The sequence below is a fragment of the Cuculus canorus genome, chromosome 16 (assembly GCF_017976375.1).
Source record: "Cuculus canorus isolate bCucCan1 chromosome 16, bCucCan1.pri, whole genome shotgun sequence".
NCBI lineage: Eukaryota > Metazoa > Chordata > Aves > Cuculiformes > Cuculidae > Cuculus > Cuculus canorus.
Window position 1 is genome coordinate 7581797 of NC_071416.1, and position 20186 is coordinate 7601982.

The 20186-nt window shown below is 51.3% G+C and overlaps 1 protein-coding gene across 1 annotated transcript; it reads left to right on the forward strand.

Annotated features, from left to right (window-relative positions):
- The first annotated feature begins 725 nt into the window (after positions 1-725).
- Positions 726-18684, forward strand: SLC35C2 (solute carrier family 35 member C2). Its single transcript, XM_009558394.2, is given in 6 exon segments — positions 726-798; positions 954-1126; positions 1401-1483; positions 1813-1988; positions 2686-2815; positions 2962-18684. Coding segments are annotated over 6 exon segments (801 nt in total). The 5' UTR covers positions 726-732; the 3' UTR covers positions 3135-18684.
- The last annotated feature ends 1502 nt before the right edge of the window (positions 18685-20186 follow it).

Below are 20186 nucleotides of genomic sequence, written 5' to 3' on the forward strand. Positions count from 1 at the left end.
GCGCCGGGGGTAGGGGGGCGGTGGGGGCGCTGCCGAAGGGCGGGTTCCGTCGGCGTCGCCTCAGTGGCTGCTGCAGGCGTGGCGCTGCCGAGGCCGCGGGGCCTCCCCTCGCCGCTGCGGGGGCCGCTCCGGCCGGGGGTGGGTCTGGCGCTCCTCCGGGGCCGCCGCCACACCGGGCCCTCGGCGCTCCCCGGTGCCGCCGCTCGCCGTCCCTTCAGAGGCACCGCGGAGCGGGACGCTCTTGGTGGCGGGAGGGGGAGGGCGATCGATGCCCCGCGGGAACGGGAGCGGCCGAGGATGCCGGGACCGCAAAGTTCACCTGAGGGAAACGCCGGGGTTTTCTGTCTGCTCTGCTCTCTGTGGCCAAGAAGCACGGGGCTCTTCGGGGTTTTTCTTTTAATGTAGGGGAAGGCAGTTAACTTCAGGATTTTTTTCTTTGATTCTTCAGCTCTCTCAACTTCCCTGGATATTGGGCTGAGTAACTGGAGCTTTCTGTAGGTCATTGCCTCTCTGTGAGTACCAACGGCATCTTCCCTGGGAAGCCTCGGCTGGAATTAGGTGCTTCATTTCTTGCACACGCGTGTGGCTCGGTGGGGTCTCCAAGCAGGCTCTGCAGCAGCTTGCTGGCAGCACTGTAGAAGGGGGTGATTTGGTGGTTCCTAGCAGTCCTTTGCTGGGAAGGACTGCCCTGGAGGGAGGCTGACAGCATATTTTGGTCCCTACAGCTACACGATGACCAAATCCTCTGCCATTCTCTTCATCCTGGTTTTTTCATTTCTCTTCAAGCTGGAGGAAGTTGTAAGGATGGTATGGGAGGGAGAAGATCAAGCCCAGGGAAGCAGGCAGTGCATGTAAAAGAAATACAAGGAGAGGAAGAATGCAGTTACATGGATAAATCTGAAAGAGCAGAGGTGTCTGTTCAGCTCCAGGAGTCTGTGTTTGCTCTTGTTCAGAAGGTGTCATTGCTACTGGTGGTTCTGCTCGTTGCAGGTGGGCTCTCCATGTTCATCTGCAGGTCCACACACTTCAACACACAGGGCTTCATGCTAGTGCTGTGCACCTCTTTCCTTGGGAGTGTTCGCTGGACTCGGGCACAGATATTTATGCAGAAGGCCGGACTGGGTATGTAGGGTGTTAGGAAGAGGGTGATGCTGGTAGCGGGGAGTAAGGAGGTGGTAGCTCCTGCTGCAGAAACAAACCAACTTGTGCAAAGGACAGTATTTGGAACCTGGGCAGGGGGTTTCTATTGATGGGTGAGGAAGGTGGCATGGCCTCTGCAGCAGCACAGACATGGGCATTACAAATAAGGTGTATGTCTAGGAATGGTAAACAAAGGCTGTAGGAGTTGTTATTCCCTGGTTTGTTGCTACCTGGTCTGTTACTGATTTTTCTCTGTCAAGACTTGAGAACCCTATTGACATCATGTTTCACCTGCAGCCGCTCATGTTCCTGAGGCTCTTGCCACTCTTCGCAGTGTTTTAAGGTGTGTGAGTTAATTAGGGAAAGCTTTATAGAGTGGTTGGGAAGACTGCATAGTAGCTTGTTTGAGATGTCATTTAGATAAGTGAACCGCTGTGAACTTTACAAAGTAGTTAGAGACTTGGAATTATAAGGACCCAGATATATCTTACACTGGCAGAGCGTTAAAGGGTGCATAGGAATAGCAGCCTGACACCCTTGTGAATGTAAGGACTATGCAGAACTGGCTCCACATCCTCCTGATACTGCAATGTGAGCAGCCCACTCCCATCTTGTTGTGAGAAGTCCTGGGAGTTGCGACAGGTACTCTGCTCTTCACTGTCTCATTCCTAGGCCTGCCTTTGTCCGTATCAGAGAAGCTCTGCCATTTCCATAAAGCAGGAGTGCTGTTCTTTCTGGTAGGGAAGTTGTTCTTGGGTGGAATTCTTGCCTTTGCTTTAGGCTTTTCTGAATTCCTCTTGATTTCCAGAACATCTAGCCTCACCCTTTCCATTGCTGGCATTTTTAAGGTAAGGCATGGTTCTGGTGCTAATACTGGAATGCAAGTACTGCCTCATCCCTAATGGACCTCATGTATTGGCGACTTCTTTAGAGGAACTTTATTAAAGCCTTAGAAATCATCTCCATTATTTTCGATCTCCTTGCGTGGGAACTTGATGCTTTGACTTGCCATCTCTGCAGTGAAGTTGACTCCCTGGCTCCCTGACAAGCGAGGGGCAGAGACTGGTGGCTGTTCTATAAAAAATACCATTAAGGTCCAAAGTTTGGTGGTATTTGGGATAGACTAAAACATGTGGGCTTCATGAGCAATGGGTGGTGTGGGAAGGAGGAGGGGTAAGAAGTTCATGCTCTTGCATCAGACCTGGATATGAACAACCCCCTGGTTTGAGCTCTCTTTAACCTATTGTAGCACATTCTCCGATTCTTTGAGGAACTACACGTACTTCTGAGTGATGTGTGAAATCTGTCTGGTCCAGGAGTCGCAGCATTCCTATGTAGCTAAGCTGTGCAGTCAGAAGATACAAAAGCCCACATCCCACTTTAACAGATCATCCTGTTTCTAGAAACTGTTTTTAGAATTCTCTACGTGTGGAAGAATGTGCTGAGGGAAATGAGCAGCCTAGCGTCTTGGTCTGGGCTGTAAAATATCTCATGCATGTCTCTTCAGGTCCTGCCCTGCCGCTTGTCATGGTTTTTGTTTCCAAGGAAATCTGCATTTTATTCCTTGCCATACATTTCCTGGGAGACTGCCTCAGTCTCTTGAAATGGCCAGGCTTTGCTGTCTGCCTGTCAGGAATCTCCTTTCATGTCATTCTCAAAGCCATAAATTCCAAAGGTGACTGTGTTTTAAATCCTTCTCTGTTTCTCTGTAAGCATTCTCGCAGTGTCACTAGGAACTGTGTGTACTTACAGCTTCTTGCCAGCGCCAGGTTTGATGGGTGCTCTACTGAGTTTGTCACTAAATGGGCTGTCTGCATGCAGGTGACAAAGCTCTGAAGCTGCACAAAGAGGCCATCTCTGACCCTGACTTGGAGCTATGGCTGCACCACACAAAACAAGCTGAGGAGAAGGAGGAAGAGGATGATGAACGCCCCCAACAAGACTTGAAGGTGAAGCACAAAGGCCCCTGTTCTGTTCTTGCCAGACCTGCCTGACAGCTACCTAGGAGGAAGATCCAAGAGCCTCTGTCTGTGCCCACCCAAAGGAGAGCCAAGGCCTGGCGAAGGTCCTGCTGTTCTGCCACAGTGTGGATCTGCAGGTGCTGCACCAGAAGCACATACTGTGCCTTTCACCAAGGGCAAACTTGGAAGATGAGCCTGAGCCATAGTTTGGTGGAAGCAGGATGGCATGGTGAGACGGGGAAGCCTATTGAGGAATCCTGAAGGTTGTATATTGAGAGTGTAGACCTGGCGCAAAAAATCCTCGCCCATGAACAGGATCTCTAAAAGTGCAGGATCTTCCTGCAGGTGGTCGTATTTGTGCCAGCCAGGAGAGCATACCGACTTGTCTGCCTTCATGCATGAACAAGACACCGTATCCTGAGAAGACTTTTAGTATTGTAGTTTTTTGTAGGAACCTTATCTCTTTGCCCCATTGGATTGAATTATTGGGTGCTCCAGCCTTGTCCAGGGAAGGGGAATGGTGCAAGATTTAAGATGTGTCTTTTACCTTCCTGCTAAGCCACAAGTGGTGCTCTCAAGGATCACCTGGTCTACCTTTTCTTGGCAAAAGCACAGTCTAGACAATCCAGCCCAGCGCCCTGTCCAGATGAATCTTAAGTGTCCAATGTTGGGGAATCCACCACTTCCCTGGGGAGATTATTCCAACTGCTTCTGAAGAAGAACACTTTTGATGATCATCTTTTATGATGTGCTAATAGACACTGGTGTCTTGCTTCAGAGCAGACAGCAGGTGGTGCAGCCACTTCATATAAAGCTATCAAACTAGCAGTTCCAGTCTGGGCTGGCAGATGAAGGGATCTTGTGCGTTCAGTAGGATGCCTGGAGCTGAGAATGGCTTGGTCTACCCTAGCTGGATTTTCCAGTAGCTGGGACTTGTGATGCTTACAGCGGGATTCACCCTGTTTACCCTACGGATAGGTGTAAGCCCTAAGCACTGAATACTCTCTACTTGATGTGGGGCAGGATGCTTTCTGCACGGAATCTGTGTTTAGCTATACTGCAGTGCTCTTTGCATTTCACTTTCCGCTTTCCTGGATCTGAACTTCAGGCGTTTTTCTACTGTACCACACACAGACTGGGATTTCAGATCCCTTTAAATCCAAGGTAAAGGCAACTTTGTTCACAGGACAAGATTTGCATGATATACAGTGTTTGTAGATGAAATGTGATTGTGTCAATGCAAGTGCTTGTGAACTGTAGAACCCTGTAGTCTGTTGTTTCCAGTCTCATTTCTTCTTTAAGAGAAGGGCAGTATCCTAGGGCCTAGTGTCCACGTTTAGCTTTCCTGATCTGGGCACAACTTTTGGATGACAAATGCGACACTGTCACTCACTTCAATGAAGTGTGCTCGGAACGGCTTTTGGAACAAGCAGTTCTGCATCCTTCCCTGGACAGTTACTTTCCTGCATACCCGTGGGAGATTAAGTTAATGTGTACATGGCTTTTCTACTGCTTTGAAAGTCCTTTGTTGTCTGTTTTGTGCTAGAACTACTCAGACCATTCAGATGAAATGGCGTATTGATTTAATAACACACGTGGGATAGTGTATTCCCTGCTGGCTAAAGCTCCAGAATGTTTTCGCAAGATCTAGATTCAGTCAGGCTTACTAGAATAAGGTGGGAAGGGGCAGCTGTTTCACAGCATCTTCAGGGCTCATTTGATTTGAGGCATAACAAATTTGCATGATAACTCATCAAAGAGAGAAGGAACAAGCCCCTAGGTGAGCATAATTGGAAAATGCAATTTCTTTTTGAGCCTAAATCGCTTTGAGAGTCTTCCAGTGCTAGGACTCTTCAAATCACCTTGCCTGTGATTTAGCCGCTGAATCTCTGTTCCATTAGCTTCTCCTTTAACTGTTAGATCAAGAGTTGTGTTACAAGCAGAGGTCCATCTCTGTAATAGCCCTGAGTCAGGTCTCTGCGGCATGAAGGCTTATGGTCTGGCCCCAGCATGCTACAAAGAGGTGAGAATAGACACTGTTCACCCTCATTCCACAAGTGACCTAAACAGGAATGCTAAACATACATACCCAGCTGTGTATTAAAGACATAGTTCTGCGCTTCGGTTGAAGAGAGGATTCTTGGAGTCGTATTGGGAACCATGCAGCCTGACTGATTTTGAGGGTCTGCTGCGGCTAGGGATTCTTTTGGCATCTGTGCATCAGTGTGTTTGTCTGAGCAACAGTCCTGGATCTAAATTGCATTCTCTAGCCTGGAGCATTCCTGCTGAGATACATGTGCATCTGCCTTCACAGAGCTGCCATGGATTCCCAGACATGTGTGCAGGGGTAGCTGTAGATCTGTAATTTAAGAATTGAAATTTATCTTCCTCACTGGCTTTCAAAGCTCCAGCATGGAAGTTCGCATTTAAAAACAGCATAGTGTTGGGTATAAATGTCATTGTTGCAGGTGACTGACTTTGGTTACCAAACAATAAGCAGTGAGCAGCTCTGCTTAAGTCCTTTCATCTTCCTGCCATTAACTGGGCAAACAGAGGGGGCTTTTGCACTCTAAACTGTTGTTGAGCACTTGGTGTTGCCTGGGAAACGTGGAATGAAAATGAAAGGATGCTATTGTTTCTGGGTTTATCTTGCTTTTGTAGCTGCTTCTGGTGAGAGCCTAAACTTTGCAAGGGAGGGAGCACAGTGTGTACCTTCTCCATTCCCCATATCTCCTCTGCCAGCATTGGTGTTCTTGGTCCAAGATCTGCTTGCTCCACTTCTGTTCACCCACATCTACTGTGTCTGTCTGCTCTGTGTCTCCTCCAGCACCAGCAGGAGCACCAATGATGGAGGATGGGCGCATCCTGTGATTTGCGGAGAGTGGAACTTGCCACTCGGTGACCTGAAACCAGTCCTCCATCACAAATTTCAAGGCTCTGATTAAAGAAGATGCAGAGGTGAGGCACAGAGACAACAGAACAGGGAAGCAGTGTTGGTACTTTGGGGAAATGGGCAAAGACTGATGTCAAAGCAGTGAGGTGCAGCCATCCTGTTGGCCAGAGCTGTCTGTCTCAGTTCTCTTCCCCTATCCATTGGACCTCTGAGCTTTCCAGAAACACTTCCATTCCCTATGTTTGGAAAAGCAACAACTTGGGGATAGAGAGTCTGATGAATGCTTTCCTATCACTTTCTGAACTTCCCTGCCACTTGTTCCACTCTGGACTGGAAACACTGTGTAAATCTAACCCTGTGTGCAGGGCCTTGAAGAGGTCCCTTTGTGCCACAGTGTGGTCTCTGGGGTCTTCCCAGGAGGAGTGATGAGGCTCATTGGTTGTGCAGATTGTTTTCTGATGAGCCCTGAATCAGAGGCTGCTCTAGGGAATGCGAGAAGGAATTTTCTGTACAGTCAGTCATTGTGTGGCACCGTTTGGTTCTGCCCACCTTCCTCAGCGTCTGAAGGCTGAATGTGCTGGAACCACTCGAGCACTGCGGTGCTGAGGACCGGCGTGTGCACATGGCAGCACAGACACAGCCCCTTTGCTGGGGAAAGCACACACATGTTCGTATGTGCAAACCTTCCATCATCTGCGGGCCCACACGCACCCACCGACACACAGGAAATAGGGCTGTGACTGAATATTGATGGCATTTCAGCTAATTAACCAGCAGAAGCAAAACTGAGTGAATCTCAGAGGCACTGCACTCCCGTTGCAAACTCTATTCTTGCCTGTAAGACCAGGTGTTTAGGTCTGTGCTGATTTTGCCCCCCTGCTCATTCCCCTAGGAGGCCTCTTTATCTGAAGAACAGATACTTGGCTTCCTGCTGAAATTTCAGTATAGTGAACATCCTGAGGGCCCAGGGGGAGGTGTCCTTGCAAACTCCTCTGCATTCCTCTGGTCCTCTGCCCAGCAAACGTGGGATCATCAGCAAGCTTACTGTGGGAAAGCCATCCTGGCTCCAAACCACACAGGAGCAGCAAGGCGGAGCGGCAGCACAGGGCCTGGTGTCCAGCAGTAGGGCTACCTCAAGCCATGCTTCATTTCTTGTTTCAGCTGAGGATCTCTGTAGTTTTCATTATGTGGTTTGTGGTTGGTGCACAGTGAGATGGGGAAAGGGGAGCTTGGGCTACAGGTGACTGGAGGTCTGGTTTACCCAGCTTTGGGCTGCAAAGGTCTTGCATTCATATGTGATCTTTGCAGTGGAAAATAATTGCCACTAGCTCTCTACCGCTGCTTCTGCATGGAAGCTCGTGGTTTTTTTATTGTTGGGGTGTGCAGGTTTTCATGTTCACTGCCTTGGGTCTCTGCAGTCCAAGGCAAGTGTTTTCTCCAGCCTCCAAATCTCATTTGTAATTATTCTGCAAATCCTGCGTTTTGTCAAAATCCTTTTAGAGATATGGGCACCCTATCCGATTTGCAGCACCATGCAGGGGAGATCCTTGCCAACCTGCTCCCACTCATTGCTTCCCATACACGCCTCTGAGCTTGCTACCAGCACATTACCTACTGAGGGTGTGTAGGAGGCAAAGGGTGCTCTGTGTAGAGTAAAAAGGACTCTGATGTGGTCCTGTGAAAGACTAATTTCCCCCCCCTACTTGATGCTGGACCAGGTAGGTCAACCCTCTTTTCATCACCCACTGAGGTTCTCCCAAGGCACTGTCTCTCCAGGTCAGCTGTTACTGGAGGATAAAAGACCAAGGAGCAGCAGGTTTTTGCTGGGAATTGTGCCTACCGTTGTCCTCTCCCTGTCATCACTGCACTACCCCTTCCTGACTGTCACATCACCCCCAGAAAGGCTAACAAATGGGGTCTTTGGGCAGAGAAGAGGGAGCAAAGGCAGCTGACCAGGAAGGGTCAAGAAACTGGGCACAGGAAACAAGGAATGTGGATGGTTAGAGATCACAGTCACAGAATGGTTGAGGTTGGAAGAGACCTCTGGAGCTCAGCCTGTCCAACCCCTGTGCAAGCAGGGTCTCTCAGATCTGGTTGTCCAGGACCATACTCAGATGCCTTTTGAGTATCTCCAAGGATGGAGACTCTGCAGTCTCTCTGGGCAACCTGTGTCAGTGCTCAGTCGCGCCCACAGTGAAAAATCGTTTTCCTGATGTACAGAAGGAACCTCCTGTGTTTCAGTCTGTGCCCCTTGCCTCTTGTCCTATCCCTGGGCTCCACTGACAAGAGCCTGTCTCTGTGCTCTTTTCACTCTCCCTTCAGGTATTTATGTACGTGGACAGGTCCACCCCCAACCCTCCTCCAAGGCTGAGCAGTCCCAGCCCTGCAGCTTTTCCTCGTATGTGGGGTGCTCCAGTCCTTTCATCTCTGGCCCTTTGCTGGGCTCTCTCCAGCATGTCCATGCCTCTCGTACTGGGGAGCCCAGTGCCGGGCACAGCACTCCAGGCGTGACCTCACTAGTGCTGACCAAAGGGGAAGGATCCCCTCCACTGAGCTGCTGTCAATGCTTTGCCTAATACATCCCAGTAACATCAGTAGCATTTTCTGGAGGGCGTGAGTGCAAGAACTTGCCCTGTCAGGCACTGCAAGAAGGTTTGCTGGAAGCCCTACCATTTTACCGTGTGCTTTCCAGCCCAGCATAGCTGAGTAATTGCTGTATCTATCAGAGCTCCTTGCATTAACAGGCAGTAATTGGCACCTGTGTTAAAGAGCCTGGTTTCAATTACTGCTGAATTGAAAGAGCAGGGAGATTACACAGGGGGAGCCGGTACTGCTCCTGTTTACTCTCTGTCTTTCCACCAGGTGCTCCTCTTCTCCCAGCAATGAAGCATTTTTTGCATTTCTTGCTGGTACCTTGAGTCTGCAAACCCACCAGCAAGGGCTGCATGGGGAGTGTAACCGTGTGCCTCCCAGGAGCACAGGGAACATGCTTGACTGGCACAGTGCTCAAGTCTGTTCATCCTCACGTAGATGTCTCAAAGCCTCTGCTGCAAATCCTGCACTGAATGGTGGGGTAGCGAGTTATGGGAGGGAATAGGTCTTTGTAGATGGTGGTGTTCTCCCAGCCCCGTGCAACAGCAATCCTGGGAGCTTTCTCAGACTCTTCCATCAGCTTTCCATCTCTCAGGCTTCCACTGCATCAGCGTTCTGCTGTATGCTGGGCCCAGCCCCCTTCTGCTGCCATTCATCATTTCTGAGCCACTGAATTACAGCACTGTTAAAATACACAGGGAAATATTTTTCTGTATTTTAGAGCCATGAGCCCTTAAATTTCCATTTGTTTAGTGGGTGATGAATGGGCAGTTGTGGTTGGTGCTGGAGCCATGCGGAGGGACGGGAGAGCTCTAACTACAGAGCAACTGGTGCTTGCTCCCGCAAGCTTTGCACCAAGGCTGCCTTACCAGTTTGTGAGGCAGTGGCTGTCTGGGGCTCTCCTTTCCCTCAGAATTCCCTGGTTCAGTTCATAAGAGGGATCAAGGGAGGGGTTTGGAGAGGCTAAGTCAGAGTGGTCAGGCTTTATTCCAGTGCTGCGGGAAGAGTTTTATGTCTGATATCTGGAATAGGGGAGGGATGCCAGGGCCAGAGCAATCGATTTTGCTACAGAAGCAGGGCTGGGAGTCTCAGCCCTTTGACTGCCTGAAGGACGTTCAGACAGTGGATAGGAGTCCTGACATCAGGAAACAGAGATAACTGGAGATCCTCATCACAGAGTGAGGGCAGTGGAACAAGGAAGAGGGCTGGCCGCAGGCATCTGGGGAAAGACCGCTGTTATCCAAGGAATGCTGTAGCTTAGTGGCTTCCCAGTGGTGGGAGAAAGTCCTGCAGGATGCTGGAAGTTAGGTGGCTCTTGTAAGAGAACCACTGCTAACAGCAAAGTCCAGGATTGCTGGGAGCGGACACCAACCATCCTTGGGAAGGCTGACCCTCAGAATACAGCGACGGGGGAAGACACAACGTGTTCAACACAGCAGCTGTTGCCCAGTGCTGAGAATGGCCCTCCTGCGGACAGTGAGGTTAGTTACCACTGATCTGTATGAGCAATAATAAATGCCTGATCTAAGCCTGCGCTGCCGATGCATTTAACTTTTTTTTCACCTCTTCCCTGCCTCTTCAGGCCACTGCGAAAAGCCTGTGAGAGGCCCTTAGTTCTATTCTCTCTGCAGCACAGTGCAGCAGCCGTTCTGCTGACCTGCACTTTCAGCACTTGCATAAGTGGCAGGAGTAGGCACAGAAAGAGTTAAACAGTGCTGGAAAAATTGGTATTTAATCCATTGCTGTCCCTTCTAGCAAACCTAGATGGGAAAATGCCTCCCTGTTGGAAATAGCACCTCTCAGAAATGGAAATGCAGGATGGCTGGGGATTAGGGTGCCTATCGCTGGAAATGGGTTTCTTATCGTCTCTGAGCTGAATTGGTGGGACAGCCTCTGAAAATTGAATTGCCTTCCCCGTTTCTGTCTCCGCCATTACATTCCTCCTGTGCTCTAGGTTTGCACCTGCCTTCCATCCTCAGCAGAGCAGGGGCTGCCTCTGAGGGGGTGCATGTCTGTGGAGAGAGACTGTTGTGGCTGGAAGGTGGGCAGGACTGACTGCATCTGGAAAGATTCATCCTTTAGATTGTCAAGGCCAGGAGGATGTAGTCCCTCTTTCAAGCTTTCTTCTGAGCTTGTGAGGACAGTGGTGGCCTGGTGGAGCCTGGCAGCATGAGTGGAGGTGTGGAATGATCAGAAGACATCAGGCACAACTGGAAATGAGAGCTGGTAAAGAGGAGCTGGGCGTGCAGCAGTGGGAAGGCAGAGGGGAATATGAGAGTAGCTGGAACAGATCAAAGAGAGACCATGTTGAACACATCAGAGCAGGAATGAGAATGACTCTCTGTGAGACTAGGAGCAGCCTGAACCCTGGGTCTTTGCTGTACCAGGTGGAGGCATCTCTTTCCCGTCAGCACTCGGGCTCTGTTCTGGGTTGGCCAAGGTGGTTCTTTCAGTTTCTCCTCACGTTCTCCATTTGTGGTTTGAAACACCACAAGCACTAGCCAGGGAGTATCCAGCTCTGCACTGGCTCCAGGTGTTCCCATAGAGCCTGGGTAGTTCCCTGCTCCTTTGGCCCACACCAGATTTGGCTGAATACAGACTGAACGCTTCCTTGCTGTGCAGACTGCAGGCTGCAGCCGGGGCTGAGGGTGTCCAGGCACAGTGCCAGGGATTTGTTTCCAGGGTTTGGGATAAATGTATTTTGCCAAGCTGCGTTTTACCATAGGTTGACAGTACCTGATTTTATCCTTGTCTTTGTCACAGTGCATTTTTGTGGAGGAGTTCCCCATCTCTGTTAGAGTCACGTGTGAGCCATAAGCACAAGAGTTGCTGAGCGTAGACCCATCAATGTCTTTTTAATGCACCAACCTGCAGACATGGTGCTTCACCAGCGTATGGCTGCTGCCCTTGATTCTTTGTCTGCCAGAACGCATTGAGTTTGAAAATAAAAAATACTTAGGACTAATGGGAAGGGTTTTTTTGCTGCTCTTACAGGGTTACCATCCATCATGGATGGAATCTGAAGCAGAACTCTCTTTCAGAATGGCCCCTCTGTACTGAGCCAGAATGCATGTAGTGATTGCTGGCCATCAGAGCCAGCCCTGAGCCCAGCGCCTGGTTTCTGTTACAAGAGCATGCTGTGCTAAGGTTGCAGGGGCTTGCTGTCTGCCCTGCAAAAGAGTAGAAGTCCTTCCTTCTACCTACAATATTGTTCTTGCCCTTTGTGGAAGGACAGATTCAAATTATCAACAAATAATAGGAAAAAGGTTACCTTTAATTGTGCAAGTGCTTCTTTACGTGCTGAGGGGCAAATGCAGCCACGTTGAGCTGCATCAGAGGCTGAGGGGCCTTTATTTCTGCAGCAAAGGAGGTTATGGACAAAGGCATTATGTTATTTGAGGGACCCTGTTAAAGAGCGAATTCCTGGAGTGGAGTGCAGACTTGCTCATTGATCCGTAAGGAGCATCCACACTTGCGTGGGAGGACACACTGTTTTGATAGGTGTGGTGCAGGCTCAAGCTGAAGTGGTGGCCTGGAAAGCAGGGACAGGATGCGGGCAGACCAGTTGCAGCTACAGAGCAATTCTTAATGCAGTTTTGAAATGTTTCCCCTGTTTCCAGCCCTGCATGCTTCTGCGCAGCGTCCAACCTGCCCACGGCCCCGTGCCTGGGGTATGGAGCTATGGAGTATCCCAGGAGTATTTTGTGAGGGAGTTGTTTCCCCAGCTCTTGGTCCTGGGTCCTGTCCGCTAGTGTCCAGGTCCACCTGCGTGCAGGCACAGGAGCAGGCTTGGTGGGGCCAGCACAGAGCTGTCCCCGTGTCCCCTGCGGCTGTGAAGGGTCACCTAGCTGGGCACTGCTGTGGCTGGCATGGATGCGTGTTTTGCACTATGGGACCATAAGAGCCCCTGCATGTGATTGTGTGTTTTAACAGTTTATCCAAGGCAACTCCTGTTTCATTTTGGGTTAAAACGGAAAAATCAAGGTGACTTTGGGGAGAGAAATAATTCCTTTCCAGGATTTGCATAATCCTGGCTGGTGATATGATAATGGTGTTTGTAAAGACAGAACACAATGAATTAATACTGTTAAGTTGCTGCTGCAAAATGCAAAGCAGGTAATTTACTGAGGGTGCAAGGAGGAGTGTGAGTACAGCAGGCAAGGCAGTGGTAGCGCTGGGCACAGGAGACTTGTTGCCACAGGCAGGGCCAGGGTATAGCCCACACTCAACAGCAGTTGCCCCTTACACTCTGCTTGGCTGGGCTAGAGGCAGTGCTGAGCTTGTCCAGGGAAGGATCACCTGTTTCAGTCCCTTTGCCTGCTCTCTCTGTGGAGCTGGGACCTGCTTTGTCCCCCAGATCATTCCTGAGAGCCAGCCACTCAGGATCAGTCCCTGCTGGAGGAGGGATAGGGAGCCGAGTGTGACCTGTATCGTGCTGATGCTGACAGGACCTGTGGGTACAGAGGTGCCCCGGTGGATTTCAGTGATGAGATGGGCCCTGGCACTGCACTTCATGCCACCTTGGCCAACCCCACCAGCGAAGAGACTTTGATACTATTCAGCCCCTACAAGGTTTTCCTGCCCCTGTGAAGAGTGCAGGCTCTGTGGTAGATAAGTCAACCTGGAGATGTGCTGTCTCTAACTCTGGTCCTCAGCTTTCACCCTGAGCAGCCAGGCTTAACTGAGGGAGTGGTGCTGCGGTACGAGCAAGGAGGAAGGGTTGGTAGAAGTGGGGAGAGGGGCTTGGGAAAGGCACACTGGTGCCTCACTCATTCTCTGGGCTGGTGCTGCAGTTCCAAAGCCATTCTTGCCTGTCAGACCCCACTGGAATCCTAATGCACCGTTTATCTCTGCAGCTCCCCAGCTCTATCAGAGGGAAATGCTGTGCAGGAGCCAGAAGCAGGATTTCAAACTAATTGGATTCTGTGTCTCCGTGGTTTCCCGTGTAGGCAGGCGACAGGGATTAGTGCAGTGTTTCTGAGGAACAGAGGAGAGTGAGGCTGACCTGCATAGGGATTTCCTCCTGCTGCTGCTTTCAGCAAAGGACTTCTTTGGACAGGCGGTTGAGGTGGAAGGGCCCAAAGCAGCAGGTCCCCCCTCTGTGGCAGCATCACTGTCTGAATCACTTGTGCTCTTCCTAAATCTTTCCGTCAGATGCAGTCACCATCCCAGGGCAGGAAAGGGCTCCAGCACCTCCTGAACCTAAGGAAGACTGACAACGGTCTGGGCCCTCCTGCTAATTCCATGTTAATGAGAGAGCTGGTGGCTCCTGCACACAGCCAGCCGGCTGCCTGGGTCTGCTCCCCTTTCCCACCCCATCTCCCTTACCTGGCCGAGCTACTGACTGGGAGCAGCACACACCTGAACCTTCTCCCTTCCCCTACGTTCCTAGCCTTGTTATAGAGCCTGTTGGGGCGGGTGCAGGATTCACCTCATTAACACAGATTTATGCCTATATAAACATTTCATTCCTTTAATTGCAAGGCAGTCCTACTGCAGGCAGCAGCGGAATGGCTCCATTTGCTCTGGGTGCTGAGACAGTGCAGCAGGTGTGTGAGCCAGCAGCGCGGCACACGGCTAAGCGCACAGCTCTGACGTGTGGTGGGGTCTGCGCGTGGAACTGTGTGCAGGGCAGTGCAGGGTCAGCCGGGCTGGATGAGTGCATGGCCGTACACAGCACACTATCCCCTCAGGTCTGTGGTAGGGAAGGAGTATTTCCCTCACTGTGCAATACTACTCTAAGCAGCGGTAACAGAGCATTGGCCAGGTCCACATGTCAGCAGTCTCTTTGCCTGTGCCAGCAGAGTGATGCACACACGGACACAGTCACCTCGCTATGCACCCTGAAAGCTGTCGGGGTGCTGGGTGTCCAGTGTCTCTGCTGTGCTGAGGGACAGCCCTCAGGCACTTGGTTGGTGGGGTGGAGTCCTGGGACAGCAAGAGAGAGGTCTGGTCTTCTTGGCTTCTCTGGGTGATGAGGTCTGCTTGGGGTCACTATTTCATGGCTCCTGGCACAGCAACACAGGATCTGTGATTTGTGGAAAAATGTGTTCCCCGGATCTCATTGCCTTGCCAGATTCAGTGCTTGCTCAGACAGCACAGAGTGAGACACGCACAAAGCTGAGGGTTGGGAGAGGGTCTGAGCCTTCCTATCTCCTCTGAGCCAGACTGAGGGGAAATGCTCCCAGCACTGGGGCCAGGGAGTGATCCCTTAAGGAGAGCTGGGATGTGGCCTGTTCCTGCCCTTGTTGCTTACTCCCCATGGCCCTACCAAAATGCCACCATCTCCTGAAAGCTCCCTGGCAGCCCCGTCCTGGCAAGAGGGCAACTCTGGGGCCCCGCTCAGTGAGGTGATGGTGCAGGAGGATGTACCCAGTCAAGGGGGATTGCTGGGCAGGGGTGGCAGGTGCTTGCCCAACCTGCTGCTGCAGTGCATGGTCTCTATTCTCTCACATTCTCATCCAAATGTTAATTTTATGGATGCCTTTGTGAGGCTTGCAGCTTTTCCCTCACAGGCTACATAGATTTCATGTTGTTGAGAGGTGACGCTTCTGGCCTTTGATACCAGGCTCTCCATATTAACTCGCAATTACTCTGCTACTCCTTCCTCTAATTCCTTCTGTGCCATCTGAAATCCTAGGATGCTGAATAAGTGCCTCAGCTGCTGGCAGAGCCACAGGCTTGGGACAGCAACAGCCGGAGACAGCCTCCCAGGTGGAACAACTGCATGGTTTCCAAATTGTGAGCTGCTCCTCTCCTGCTTGCCAAGAAGATGGAGGTTTGTGCCTTCTCTGTTAGACCTAGCAATTTGGAGAGATGCCTGTACCTCACCTCTGAGACCCTTCTGTATGTGCTGAGCAGGGGACACCTGTGAGTCTGCCAGCCACGCAGCGTATTGATTTGCCAGGCTGAAAGGAAAGGCGTTTCTCTGTTTGCTGTGAGACAGCCTTGCTGTCAACAGGCCTGGAAGAACATGTTGAGGTCATTCCATCAATGTAAAGGTTAAATGTTCAGCTGCAGCTATTGAAAACACAGTAACAGCGGCAGCAACAGCAAAAGATTTGGATGCCTTATCAATGCTTCTGTTTAAGACCTGCATCAACGCACCTATCAGGTATAGTGCACTGAGGTCCTCCCTGGGCGGTGCCCTGTGTCAAGAGTGCTGCCTCTCAGCACTTTTTCACCTCTGGGCTGCTGTGCAACAGCTCAGGCCCACTTCAGCCCAGTTGATGGCTTTGCAAAATAGATTTTTGGCCTAAAATTTTTGCCTGGGGATTTTGAAGAAGTGTCTGATGGTTTAAAGCATGTCCATACAATTTATGCTCTCTCTGCTGATCAAGAGGGCCTCTTTATGTTGTAGCCTTACTTTCAGCCACTCAGCTTCTATGAGAATGCCAGTGACCTACTCAAAGAGTTATTTGTGTATAGGTCTTCTGTTGAGTAAATACGGGCCTGAAAGAGTAATTTTTCTACCCTGCGCATCTACTGTTGCAGTAAATCTGTAGATTTCTCATGCATTTAACGTGTTATTTTGCAAAAACACACTTTATATTTTAGCACTGTAAAGCAGGGTGTCTTTTGGACGGCATGGTGCGCAGCTTTCATGGCTTCGTAACAACGTATTACTATCAGAAAAAAAAACCCAACTAAAACCTCATCATGATGCAATATGTTTAACGATTCCTTTCCCTCTTCCTGTCACATTTATGGTCATGTCACAGCAACTATCCTGCTGCCGGGCCATTGCCTCTGGAGTCCAGGCTCACCCTTTGGACTCCTGTGCCTAGAAGACCTGCAGAGTCTAAGGTAAACACCATGTAAACTTTCAAGATAGGTCAGAGGTCCTGCTCCATGCTTATTCCTTCCTGTGCTCTGTCTCTCTGTGTGCTTTTTCTTGTCACCCTGTCTGCCCAGGGTTGGAGCTCTTCCAGGCTCTTGATAGCCTTGTGTCGCTGCCATCGGGCCCTTTGTGCTTCAGCTGTGTTCCAGTCAAACTGGCCGGCCCCAGTGATGAGGGAAGCTGAGCAGACTGATCCATTGCAGGGATTTAATGGAAAAGCTCTGTGGGGAGCAGCCTTGTGGCTCTGCTGACTCATAAACTGGGCTCCTGGGTGATGCCGTGGCCCCGAGCTGCTGCGCATCAGCCCAGCCACAGGGTGCAGCCGCGTGAGGTTGGCTCTGGCGTGCAGGCACCCAGCGAGCACCCAGATCCCAGCTGAGCTGTCACCTCAGCGGCAGCAGCAGATAGATGTGGAAAGCCTTTGAATTCAACGCATGATCAATACTAAACTGATCTTCTGGAGTCTCTTATGCGATTACCCCAGCCTCATGCATCCAATTGTAAAAAAATCACTCAGCACACTAGGGAGATGTGGGAAACGCTGCAGACACCATTTAGGATGCACGGAGCTGGAGTAAGTGACTTCACAATTGTTTCTTGAAGTAAATAATTCATCCACTTTACATTTGGTTTTATTGCTACCCCACGCCCCTGCCTCAGTTGCTTTCTAACAGTTTCCCTCTCTTGTCCTGAAATGCCTGTGCTGGGTAGTTTCTGTCATGATTTCCTACCACACACACGTGTGGTATCTGTGGTGTGTGCTTGTACACACATAGAGTGATACAAATCTGTCCCAGCCCAACTGTTACTGATTCCTGTGCCAGGAAGAGCAGTGCTGGAGTAGAGACAACGCTATTGCGCTGCTGCTTCATGTCACGGAACAGATCTGGGCTCAGTCCGGGCATTGGCTGGGCTTTGCCACCTTGGTCTCTGCCCCAGTGCTGCTTTCATCTGGTGCCAGCATGTAGAACTCTTTGGAATGCATTAGTGATGCTAATAGCTTTTCTATACTAATTGGTAAAGCCATTTGAACAAACTTTCTCTTATGACACCAATTATCAGCCAGCCAGGTGCAGAGCAGGGGCTGCAGCTGAGACACAGGGAGCAGCAGTGAAGGGGTAGAATGCTGCCCTGGCGCAGGAGCAGGCCGTGGTGGGCTCACCTCTGCTGCTCATCTGGAAGCCCAGGGCTTCATCGCATGGTCAGAGCCAGGAGAGACAGGGCAGCCGCTGGTGTGTGGGGCATGCCACATCTGGGCGATGGGGTCTGGTGGGCTCTGCCTTGATCACGCATGCTCCACTGTGTGGGCTCTGGTGGACTGGCTAAACCAGGCGCCTCGTGGGTCAATGCAGGTTGCTACAGCTGCTGGAAGCAGATTGATGGGAATCCCTGCCATGGAATGAAGGTTATCTGGCCCTGTCAGCTGAGGCATGGCTGTTATATGCATCTCTGAAGCCCTTGGCAGCATGCTAGCTCTTGGGGCATCCTGGATAGTTTGTGGAGAGAACATGTGGCATGTGTGTCTGAGCTGAAAATCGTTGGAGTCTAGGAAAAGCATCAGGAAGAGCATGAGACCTGCTTACCCTGTCCCTGTTCTGCTACAGTGGCCACTCTGGAGACACATGCTGTGTCTAGAAGACTTGGCACACATTTTTGTCTCTCCTTGTGGAAATGATTTTGGCTGCATTTGGAGCCCTGCAGACACCTTCCTGGGAGTGCTCTCATTTGCACAGGTGGGTGCTGTGAGGCTCTGATCCCACCTCTGGTCGCTGTGAGGGGCAGGAGAATTGAGATCATGGTGGCTGTCGTCTGACCTGAACTGCATCTTCAGGAATAGCTCCTCCTTTTCAGACGTTGCCCAGTCTTCTCCACTGGCTCTTTTAACACTCCTTCCAGCAAGGCAGCAGGTGACCTTTTGGAGAGAAACGATCCCAGCATCAATATCATATTTTGCGTGCTATCTCTTTGGTTTCTTTAAGTATGGGCAAAATTCAGAGTTATTCTAATGTTCTGTTCTAAGAGGTGCCAGCCAGATCCTGCCATCTGGGAGGCAGTGGGTACTCCGGCTTCAGAATCCCTGAAAGGCAAAGGGGCTTTTGTTGTAGTGCCCTTCAGGGCAGTGCTGGGCACTGGGCTGTTGAGGGCTGGTGTGTCTCAGGCAGAAGATGCTCTGCCCATTTCTGACACTGCTGCTCCTTGCGCAGGGATCTGTCTGCAGAGGGGCTGCCCTTCAGTGAGGTGTGAGTGCGGGGCCCTCAGCGCCTTGGGCACGCAGAGCGTTGTGCTCCCACCAGCTCGGGGTGTGTGCCTGCACCTCACACGCAGCGCAAGTGACTGCTGAGCCGTGCAAAGAGAATCTCCACCTGGCCTTGGCCTGAGGCTGCCTGTTTTGCCCTCAGCAAAGCCTGGTCCCTAACCTGGGATCCTAACAGCGTGAGGAGGATGAGGAGAGGCACAGTGCTGCTGGCCTCACCACTGCTGCCTGCCCGCGAGTGAAGGGGCTGGCGGAGCAGAGGGCAGGCGCTCGGCACCTCTGCAGTCTCTGGGCCCAGTCCATGGAGCGGAGCACTCTTGATCCCCCCTGCAGATGACAGCCGGTGGCACTCAGCACCTCTGGAGCCATCCTTAAGGCTCTCAGTTTGCTTTCCATTGGAGGCGTGTGTCTGGACTGGACCCCACATGCTTCCCGTGGGTTTAGGCGTGCGGTGCCCGTGGGCCGGTGGCTCAGCCCCACCGCGTCACCAGCCAGGGGCTGTGGGTCTGGGGCTGCGCGCGGCCACATCAGGCTGGGCTGACAGGCCTGGTGTGAAAAAAAGATGAATGGGCTGAAGTAGGTGAAAATGATTCTAATTTATAATCGGCTGCTTTGTGGAGCTCCCCAATTAATCCTCTGTAGATACATAAGTAGGCCACATGTTTGCTTTGCTTCAAATGTAATAAACATTACACTCCATCCCCTGCTTTTGGTGCTGGTTCCTGTCAGAGTGTTAGTCTCTTTAACTAATTCCTCACACCTGTCTCCCCAGCTCCTGGGGCCTGGGCTGAGCACGAGGCGGAAACACTAGGCTCTAGGAAACTTGTGGTATGGAGAGATAAATTGCTGATCAAAGGGCTAGTGCACAGCGCCTCTGAATATTTAGTTGCAGGCAAGGCAGCTCAGCCCACTCAGGAAAGGGCTTTGTTCCTGCCCAGCTGTGCCTGGCTCTGCTCTGCGGCAGCGAGCAGCTGGGGTGGGATGGGGTGCTGGGATTTGCGCACCCGTGGGTTATAGAGAACTGGCAAAGGGTGGAATCAGTGGAGAGGCTGTTCTTTGCAGTTCTGCTGCGGTCTGGATGTCACCACCATAGGGCTGCTGCAAAACCACATCACTGGCCTCGTGCAGGAAGGAAAGTCCAACCAGTGCAGAAATGTCAGCTGCGTCCATCTTCAGGGTAAGGGTGCTGCCTGCCTTGGCATCGTGTACTTCTTGCTGCTGCTCCTACCCTTCGCTGGTGCTGTGGGGCAGGAGCTGAGCACAGCCTGTGCCATGGAACCAGACCAGGAGGTACGGATCTGTTGCCCAAACCTCCTGGAAAAGCCAGAAAGAGGTGCAGAGGGTCCCAGCAGGTAGTGGGGAGCCTGCTGGGACATCCATTGCCCTGAAGCATCAAATTGCCCAAAGAAAGGCCTGTACTGCCTTTACAGCCAAGAACAGAACCTCCCAAGAGTTTGGGCAATGCTGGCCCAGGAAGTGCTGGTGCCTTTGTCAGGTGAAAATAGA